General features: G+C 40.0%; 1 protein-coding gene across 1 annotated transcript; it reads right to left on the bottom strand.

Moving 5' to 3' along the window:
- Positions 1–5,470: 5,470 nt before the first annotated feature.
- LOC137995005 (uncharacterized) lies at positions 5,471–10,310 on the bottom strand. Its single transcript, XM_068840579.1, has 6 exons — positions 10,284–10,310; positions 10,076–10,168; positions 8,868–9,035; positions 8,451–8,552; positions 7,938–8,106; positions 5,471–6,624 (listed from the first exon to the last, which is right to left on the bottom strand). Exons 1-6 carry the CDS (start codon positions 10,284–10,286, stop codon positions 6,506–6,508), a joined length of 654 nt encoding a protein of 217 aa, XP_068696680.1. The 5' UTR covers positions 10,287–10,310; the 3' UTR covers positions 5,471–6,505.
- Between the last annotated feature and the right edge of the window lie 61 nt (positions 10,311–10,371).

The raw sequence follows: 10,371 nt of genomic DNA, 5'->3' as shown, positions 1-10,371 counted from the left end.
GACTGCTTTCTTCTTCACACGATCTCGTAAAAAAGTGTAGTTAACCGAAGCGTAAAATGGAAGCTAAAATTCGACGAGAGTGCTTAGGCCTAATCACTGAAGCGAGTGTTTACTGCTTTCTTCTTGACACGATCTCGTGAAAAAGTGTAGTTAACCGAAGCGTAAAATGAAAGCTAAAATTCTACGAGATTGCTTAGGCCTAATCACTGAAACGAGCGCTTAGGCTTAATCAGTAAACGAGTGCTTTCTTCTTCACACGATCTCGTGAAAAAGTGTAGTTAACCGAAGTGTACAATGAAAGCTAAAATTCTACGAGAGTGCTTTGGCCTAATCACTGAAACGAGCGCTTAGGCTTAATCAGTAAACGGTGCTTTCTTCTTCACCGATGTCGTGAAAAAGTGTAGTTAACTGAAGCGTAAAATGAAAGCTAAAATTCTACGAGATTGCTTAGGCCTAATCACTGAAACGAGCGCTTAGGCTTAATCAGTAAACGAGTGCTTTCTTCTTCACACGATCTCGTGAAAAAGTGTAGTTAACCGAAGCGTAAAATGAAAGCTAAAATTCTACCAGATTGCTTAGGCCTAATCACTAAAACGAGCGCTTAGGCTTAATCAGTAAACGACTGCTTTCTTCTTCACACGATCTCGTAAAAAAGTGTAGTTCACCGAAGCGTAAAATGAAAGGTAAAATTCTACGAGAGTGCTTAGGCCTAATCACTGAAGCGAGTGTTTACTGCTTTCTTCTTGACACGATCTCGTGAATAAGTGTAGTTAACCGAAGCGTAAAATGAAAGCTGAAATTCTACGATACAAAAATTTGGTTTTATCAACGGAGTTGATAATGTAAATTGGCCACCGTACAGAGATTCTAAAAGTTGACGTTTCGAGCGTTAGCTCTTCGTCAGAGCGCATCGAGGAATTATGGGTTACGTGTAGTTTTATAGTAGAGTAGGAGCTACGCTATTAGTGGTAACATGGCAAGGTGAAAAATAAGAATATATTACATGTAGTTAAATGAAAAGCGTTCGTTAATACCGTGAGGATTAAGGGTGCCGATTTGAAAGATGAATTTTTGTTCCAGATTCTTTCGGCTTTCCGTCGTACCTAGATGTAGGGAAAGGCCGCAGATAGCCATGTGTTTTTTGGAGTGGTTAGGCAGATTAAATTGGCGAGCGACTGGCTTAGATGCATCCTTGTCATTCTTCTCAACATCGCGAAGGTGTTCGCGGAATCGGTCACCTAGTCGTCTACCTGTCTCACCAATGTACAATTTATTGCATAACGTGCAGGTTATGCAATAAATGACATTTGTGGAGGTACATGTGAAACGATCGGTGATCTTAACAGATCGCTTAGGTCCCGATATCTTGCTAGTGTTAACAATGAAAAGACAAGTTTTGCATCGTGAGCGCGCGCATTTGAAAGTGCCGGGTTGCTCGTTAGTTTTGAGCGCGCTTCGAACTAAAAAGTTGCCTACGTTTTTGTCGCGTTTGAATAAAATAAGTGGAGGTTGCGAAAAGATTCTATCAGTCTCAGGATCATTTTGGAGTAATTTAAAATTACTAAGAATGATGCTTTTGACTGCGTGATTATGAGGATGGAAAGTGAGGGTGAATGGAATTCTGTCATTCTTATCTTTTTGTGACGTTTGTAGTGATGACTGTCGATCAAATTGTTGGGTGCGATGATGGCCGGCTTTGACCACAGAGACAGGATAGCCTCGTTTTTCGAAGAACTGGCACATCTCCTCTGATTTGCGTGAAAAATCGGAGTCATCACTACAGGCGTCGAAGTCTAAGAAATTGAGAATAAGGGATGGAGTTCTTGACATGTGATGGATGTCACGATGAATACAACAAAAAACTGTGTGAATCAGTAGGTTTGTAGTGCACACTAGTACATAGCACGTTGCCTCTAATAGAAACTTTGATATCTAGGAAAGCCAAGGAAGTTTCCGAAATTTCCCAGGTATATTTAAGAGCCGGATGAAAAGAGTTGACGGAGGTTATAAATTGATCGAGTTCTTCTCTGCTGGATGAAATAGCGCCGATGCAGTCGTCGATGTAGTGGCCGTAGAGTTCAGGTTTGGGGCCGTTGTACTGATTAAAAATTGGTGTTCAACATATCCTACAAAATGATTGGCATAGCTAGGTCCCATTCTTGTGGCCATCGCTACACCATTAATTTGTTTGTAATAGTTGCCGGCGAATGAAAAACAGTTAAGCGTTAAAACGAGTTCGGCAAGGCGGAGGAGCGTTTCCGAGCTAGGTTCTTTGACAGTGCGTTGATCGAAAAAGTGTTTAAGGGCTTGAAGACCTTCGCTATTAGGAATGACTGTGTATAGAGATGTAATGTCCATGGTGAAAATAAGTTTGTCTTGTCCGGAGAAATTGAAATCGCGGAAAATTTGCAGTGCGTGTGTACTGTCTTTAATGTATGATGGCAAAGATTTGACGATAGGCGTCATAATCCTGTCTAAGTAGCTAGAAATGAGTTCGGTGGGGCAACTACAGGCAGAAACGATAGGGCGACCTGGGTTGTTGGGTTTGTGAATTTTAGGCAAGAAGTAAATGCACGAAGTTCTAGGGGTGCTGATGATGAGATTAGTGGCAGTGTCCGGTAATTCTTGATTAACTATAAGATTTTGAATGGTGTCTTTGACAAGTTTTTGATTTTTGGAAGTGAGATCCTTAGGGATTTTGGCATAAAACGAGGTATCCGAAAGTTGCCGCAAAGCTTCTTTTTGGTAAAGGTCGGACCGCCAAATAACTACCGCGCCGCCTTTGTCGGCCGATTTGACAACTATGTCGTTGCGTTTACTAAGATTTTTAACCGCCGCCCACTCTTCTGAAGAAAGGTTGGAAAATTTAGTGTTGCGATTGAATTTAAGTTTGTGAATGTCGTGACGGCATTTTTTGGTAAAAAAATCTAAAGAGGCAAATTGTCCCTCTGGGGGAGTCCATTTGGATTTGCGAACTAGAAGTGTTTCAAAAATATCTTTATTAGAAGTGTCCGAATCATCCTCTTTGTCGTGAAAAAAGGCTTTTAACTGAACGCGGCGAAGGAATTTTTCAACATCTTGCTTAATAGAAAATTCGTTGGTGCGTTTGGTAATAGGGACAAAATTTAGGCCCTTACTGAGAACAGATTTCTCTGAGTCAGAAAGCGGAAGATTTTCTGGAATTGTAATTACGGTATTATGGCTATGCAATGTAGTGTCGTCGGTAATTTGCGGACCTATTAATTGTTGAAGTTTTAGAGTCTTGGTTTGGTGTAAATGGTCAAACAGTCCAGAATTAAGTTGTCGGATTTTAGCGCGAATAGATTGTACTAAAATTGCTGGACAGATTTTGGAAAGTCCGGAGCGGCAATGAAGAATTTGTTTGTCAAGTGCGATTCGTTTTTGGCACATAGCTCTAACGAGCAACCCGAGCAACCCGTTTTTGGCACAAAACTAACGAGCAACCCGGCACTTTCAAATGCGCGCGCTCACGATGCAAAACTTGTCTTTTCATTGTTAACACTAGCAAGATATCGGGACCTAAGCGATCTGTTAAGATCACCGATCGTGTCACATGTACCTCCACAAATGTCATTTATTGCATAACCTGCACGTTATGCAATAAATTATACATTGGTGAGCCAGGTAGACGACTAGGTGACCGATTCCGCGAACACCTTCGCGATGTTGAGAAGAATGACAAGGATGCATCTAAGCCAGTCGCTCGCCATTTTAATCTGCCTAACCACTCCAAAAAACACATGGCTATTTGCGGCCTTTCCCTACATCTAGGTACGACGGAAAGCCGAAAGAATCTGGAACAAAAATTCATCTTTCAAATCGGCACCCTTAATCCTCACGGTATTAACGAACGCTTTTCATGTAACTAATATATTCTTATTTTTCACCTTGCCGTGTTACCACCAATAGCGTAGCTCCTACTCTACTATAAAAACTACACGTAACCCATAATTCCTCGATTTGCTCTGACGAAGGGCTAACGCTCGAAACGTCAACTTTTAGAATCTCTGTACGGTGGCCAATTTACATTATCAACTCCGTTGATAAAACCAAATTTTTGTATACTACTTCCCCACCGACGCAGCACCACAGTTTCTTTAGAAACTACCCCTTCATTCATTTAAAATTCTACGAGATTGCTTAGGCCTAATCACTGAAACGGGCGCTTAGGCTTAATCAGTAAACGAGTGCTTTCTTCTTCACCGATGTCGTGAAAAAATGTAGTTAACCGAAGCGTAAAATGAAAGCTAAAATTCTACGACATTGCTTAGGCCTAATCACCGAAACGAGCGCTTAGGCTTAATCAGTAAACAAGTGCTTTCTTCTTCACACGATTTCGTGAAAAAGTGTAGTTAACCGAAGCGTAAAATGAAAGCTAAAATTCTACGAGAGTGCTTAGGCCTAATCACTGAAACGAGCGCTTAGGCTTAATCAGTAAACGTGTGCTTTCTTCTTCACACGATCTCGTGAAAAAGTGTAGTTAACCGAAGTGTACAATGAAAGCTAAAATTCTACGAGAGTGCTTTGGCCTGATCACTGAAACAATAGGTGAAGTATTTTCCACTGCGTATCCGCGTATCCACATATCCATGCATATACTACAGAGCATTTTGAAGTATGTTACACGAAGTTGGTATCCAGTTCCCATGTGTGATGTCCGCGTATCCACGTATCCGGGTATCCATGTTTTCCACTGCGTATCCGCGTATCCGCGTATCCACTTCTCAATATAGTTAAAAGTTTACCTGGGGAGGGGTGGTACTTTCGACTGCCTATCCGCGTATCCAGCCTTTTCAGAGGTGCAGCTTCAAAATGGCAGGGTATTCTGCAGTTAAGCCCAAACATTTTCCAGTTTTAATGAGACCGGAAGGAAAAACGAGAAACCGAAGGCGAAATTTTAAAGGGGGATTTCAAACCCTCCAATATATAGTCCAGGTTCAATATAACAATATTGAAATATGACCCCAGTGCTTTCAAGGCAAATCTTGCTTCCTTTGTGCCATAATTCTCAATAGAGAATTTAATACAAAAGAATATTAATGTTAACCTTCAAAGCCTCAGAGTGGTGTCAGAATATATTACAAAAATTGGACGCATTTCTTAACATTCAAGTGGCTTTATTTACTTCTTTCGTTGTTATTGATAATTGATAATTACTTTGCACTGCGTGGGCTATGGTGTTTGTCGTTACATCACTGAATTTGTGTCTACAAAACAAAACTAACCTTTTCTAAAGCTTTTTGTTAAACTTTCTCCACGGTCTTACGGGTCCTACGAAACAAATGAAGACTTTGGTCGTCTTCTCCCTAGCATGATAAACAATACCACAGGAAAATACCGCCAAGTGATTTTCATATGAATGGTCACGCTTAAGGATTTCACTGAACGACTCGGAAGTGTGGAACTACCCTACACAACTATGACAAACAGCATTGCAAGGAATTACTACCTAATGCCTAATAATTCATTTCACCCAAAATCCAAAATTTTAAGTCCAGTTTTAGCATTATGCGAATAAGTGGAAAAAGGTTTTCCAGAAGTTAGAACGGGTATTCTGGAAACCGAATACTTTACGTTCAGGCGGTCAGGAAAGTAAGCCCACAGAATAGTTTAGACCCTAGTTTACTTTGCTATTTCTACAGGCCTTGCGCCACTTTCCCGAAAGAATCGAACCCTTATTCCACATACAGGAGCACCCAACGAGAAACTTCGGTGAAGTATCTGTTAGGGAGAGTCAAACTGTTCTAAGACTTTCAGATTCTACGCTGCCAAAAAGCTAAAGATTTCTTAACTAAAAGATCACCTAAAAGATTCGCAAACAGGGAAGGAACGTCCCTTACGTTTTCGGAACGGATATTATTGCAAGTTTTGGAACTTAAAAGGTCACCTAGCATTTTCGGGTGCGCAAATAGTTCACTAGGAAGTTATTAAAAGGTAACGTCCAGCCGGCAATTTCTGAAGTGAAGATTTCATTCCCTATAATCTCGGGTACTGAAATCTTCAGCTAAGAGATCCGTAACACATAAAATTCTTCTTGCTGACCAAAAAAATCTCTTTAAACAGTCTTTACACATTACAAGGAGCCTAGAAATGTCTCTCCAAGGCTTTTAGCTCAATTTGCTTGTTGGGTGCTATTGCGCGTAAACTCTATTCTCCTCTTCCATTCCGTTCATTCTTCTATCGGGAGCACTGCTATTAATGTCTCAACTAAGAATCACTTAGTCAAATTTAGTCAAATTTTCTACACCGAATAGGGAGAGGTGGCAAAGGTACGGAGATTGAAATCACAGAGCAAGAGATCCACGTCCCCTTGCCCCATCCCCCCTCACCTCGAGTCAAATTTCTAACCTTAGCTGTCTTCTGAAACAATCCGTTTGAATTCAATTAGCTTACATCTAAACTAAGCCTACATCCACTACCAAATCAATTAAATTTAGCAATTACTCTAAGCCACTTGGGTTTGCTTTCGACGCGGGCTTAACAGTTATCCTGAACATACATAATACCGACGGCAGATATATAGGTATCTACAGCACCACCTTCTATAGCAATATCTGTACCGAACACAGCGGTAGTGGTACCAGCAAGGCCAGCGCTTCTCTCCTGCAAAATATTTTTTTAAAACAAAACTGTTAGTGTCCTGATTGTCGTTAGGGCAAAAATACTTCATTTTACGGTTTCCATCTTTCATCATATCTCAATACCACATGAAAAACAATCACAAAACATCTTGTGGTAGTATTGGAGAAAGTTTTGAGCTCAAAGGTCGTGTACAGTACAAATTCAAGAAAAACATACTCGTCCTCCCTCCCCTTCCTCAGTTAATATAATAGTTAATTCGACAATGGGCTCCTGGAAAAACGCAATACAAGATAAGAGTTACGAGAAACTGATTCCACGATAAGATGATGTTAAGGAATGATCTTGTTCATTATACGGAGTTTGTTCTTCAGTTTCTGTATTGCACAATCAGGAGGATTACTACACCCTTGCACGAGATGCTGGTCGACATTACAGGCTTAAGCCCAGGCTAAACGGTGAAACATTTTCATCAAACATCGTGTTTGGTCGAGGCGGCTAAATGATCAAACCTTTGTCTTGAATACAAAATGTTGGATGAAAATGTTTGTTCTAGATCAAAATGAAGTATATAGTTTCGAGAGGCGGCTAAATGGCCAAACATGTTAATCCAATACAATGTTAGATGAAAATGTTTGATCGTTTAGCGGGGGTTTTACTTAGTGGCCTATCATGAGTTTCTCAAGAGTCCGAAAAAGGAAATTGGGTTCCAAAAAAACTATATTCTGTGCACAACGTTCCCCAACATAAAGATGCTTTCGAGTAATTTTCAAACCTGAACCATTAAAAGGTTTTCTAGTTTAAGAAATAGTGCGGGTTAGTTTGGGCACTAATCGATTGAGAACGGAAGAAAATCTAAGTTTCGCGGGCACGGAAACTCTTCCGGAGTTTTGAGAAACGGGTCTCTTGCATTCATCAGGTTTCCAGTTTCCTTGGCTAACGGTGGTACTGCATGGTGGTATCTGCGATAATATAACTGCAAAGAGAGTGACTTTGGGACTCTAACTATGGTACAAAGTTAAGAAAAAAAAAAACTATGGTACAAAGAGCGATTAAGTACCCACGACATCTACTGAGCAAAGACTGAGAAAAATGCCGTTACAAGTAGAAACAAATGCTGTTGTCATTGTTTGCCGATATGACGTCGTTAATCTTGATTTTGTTATTGGTGACGTTTTTATTTGTTAATGATGAATGAGGTTTTTCAAACTTCTATTTGTTGTTAATGTAGTTCTTACAGTCTCAGCAACTTGTACGCATATTGTTTAGTTGTGCGTCATTAATTTACATTTGTCACTATTCCGAGCTTAACTTGAGCTAACTACAGTTTAACTTACGGTTAAGGCTGTTTTGTTTTTCCACTTCCACCGAGCTTTTCTGCGTTATCACATAAATGGGAAGCCCGTCACACAATTCCTTCATCTCATCACTCAACATCGACCGGTCGTCGAGAGTTCCGTCAACCATATACTCAAACGAATCCTGAGAGGGGCTTGACGAACTTCCCTGCGGAAAAATATTAATTAGGTGACGGTTACAGGATGCAAAGAGTGTGTTGATTTATCAACTTTCTTATTAAATGCACACAAAAGACATTTACATGCAAGAGAAACCATAAAAAGTAAAAACTACATCTTCAAGTTGGTAAAAGAAGCTTACTTTCTCAAAGAAAGGTCATCAGTCTGAGATGAAGCAAAAAAGGGGCGCGAAAATCTTTGGGTAAATGCAGTTAGCTTACTCGTAGATTCAGAGAAATCATAAAAAAGAAATGCGTTGGCAGAACCTAGTATACATATGCTTTTTCGATGAAATAGTTGATGTGTTTGGCAACGACTTGCAACTCTACTAACCTCATCAAGTACTTTCTTGAGGTCGCCAGGATTTGGTAGATTGTCCGTAGAGTTGCTCAGAAAGCAGGCTTTCTGATTAGACATCCGATGCATGGCCAAGTTCTTTGTGAATGAAAAATGAAACAAGTTATTCACAAGTGGTAAATAAAGTAGGAGAGCTATTTACTCAGATAATTACACAGCTAGTTCATCTGCCAGTCAAGAAGAAAAAAAGTAGAAAAAAATTTGTGGGCGTCGTAATTGGTGATTAAGCAGTTCTGCGCATGCGTTAGTAAGAATTGATGGATACAATCATCAATGTTATTGAGTAAGCTACTGTGGAAGTAGGAAGCTTTCTCTAGAATATAGAAAGAGGAGAGAAGGAGTATCACCACTAATATAAAATTACCGCCCACGCGGTCCTTAGCTGCTACTCACTCGCTTGAAATCGTAAACAGATTTGACTGCTCCGGGGGCACTGGCACTAGTGTTGCCATCGTCTGGAACGTTGATGGTCTCTGTTTCGTCCTCGGTGTTAATCTCAAGTGTTTCATCAATCTCTTTCTCTCCATCGTGAATTTTAACAGTATACTTTGACACGGTGTCCTGCAAGAGAGTGGAAGCAAATAAACGTATCACCCTATTCTATTTAGAAACGTTTGCATGCTCTTTCGTGTGGATGTTACTTCATCAATTCACCGGCTTCTATTTTTCAGGGCTTAAAATAATTGTCTGTAAAGTTCAGTTCTAACGCCGAAAGGTATTACAAAGAATCTTTTTGTTTATTGCGTTCGAAGTTAGCAGAAAGCAATAAAGGCGTTGTGTGATCGATAGGGTCATCTGTGATACCAAGTGCACCTTATACAACACTATCCGCCTAAGCGTGTCGCGAACCACAACCCACATAAAGGAAGCTTATTAGCGATGCAGTATACATGGTAATTGTTACTATGACATTCGGGCGTTTGCAGACTAATTTAGCGGTGGTTAAGCCGGATAAAAAAAACCGGTGAAAAAACTCGTGAGAGAAAAAGCCCGGTAACGTGCTCTCCAAACCAATGCGAAACTACCCCAACCTCTGGAGTTTAAAGGTTGACAATAACACTGTTACATTAAATACCATTTATAAGTACACCGATGTGCGAAAAAATTACCCCGAGGAAAGTTCTCAAGTGGCTGCTTGGAGTCAAGTGAATGGTGTGAATCGAGGAGTGGTTTAAATCTGCAAAAAGGTGCGAATGCCTAGCATAGCATGCGATGATGCGAGTACCCATGGGAAATTCATTTTGATTAATAGTAAATCATTTTGAAAAACTGGAATGCTTTGAGAATGAATTTTGCCTGTGACGGAGATTTGATGCGAAACCGGCTTGGCCTTGCCCGATTAACTAGAAAAAAGAAAGTTTTTGGGAGCTCCTTTACTATAAGTAGCTCTATTTTCACATATTTTTGATTTACAATGCACAAATTAATCTCCCTCATTGAACTTGGTAGGTTAAAAATAGTTCACTTAAATGCTTTTTATAATGATTTCTTCTCGGAAAAATATCATAAAATTCATTTATGTGGTAGACTGATATCTACTTGCACGCTAAAACTGATTATCATTAATGAAGAGCTGAGTAAATATTGGCGGTCATTTTTACCTTTTCTTCTGCCGCTTCACGTTTAGAAACTGAGAATCCAGATACGGTAAAAACGAAGAAAGCAAAGCAGAAAACGATAAACGCCTTGAACTCCTGGTGAAATGAAAGATAAATGAATGGATATACTGCTGACTAAATTCAACGCCACATTTTTGGTGTTTTTACTGGAGAAAACTTTACAAAAGAATGCAGTTCTGAAGCAACTTACCATGTTAACTTGTCACTTTTGTAAAAGGAAAAGCGCTGGATGATCCCTTTTATGTTGACTTCGGGTGAAACCTGACGAGAAAGTTTCC

The sequence above is a fragment of the Montipora foliosa genome, chromosome 3 (genome assembly GCF_036669935.1).
Source record: "Montipora foliosa isolate CH-2021 chromosome 3, ASM3666993v2, whole genome shotgun sequence".
NCBI classification, from domain to species: Eukaryota; Metazoa; Cnidaria; class Anthozoa; order Scleractinia; family Acroporidae; genus Montipora; species Montipora foliosa.
The sequence above is the reverse complement of the archived record's forward strand: the minus strand, read 5'-3'. Positions and strand labels throughout refer to the sequence as shown.

Excerpts from the sequence above, each read along its gene's own strand:
- LOC137995005 (XM_068840579.1), bottom strand. Across the intron at positions 8,107-8,450 it reads TCAAGAAAGTACTTGATGAG|GGAAGTTCGTCAAGCCCCTC; the intron begins GTTAGTAGAGTT and ends ATTTTTCCGCAG. Across the intron at positions 6,625-7,937 it reads AAAACAAAACAGCCTTAACC|GAGAGAAGCGCTGGCCTTGC; the intron begins GTAAGTTAAACT and ends AATATTTTGCAG.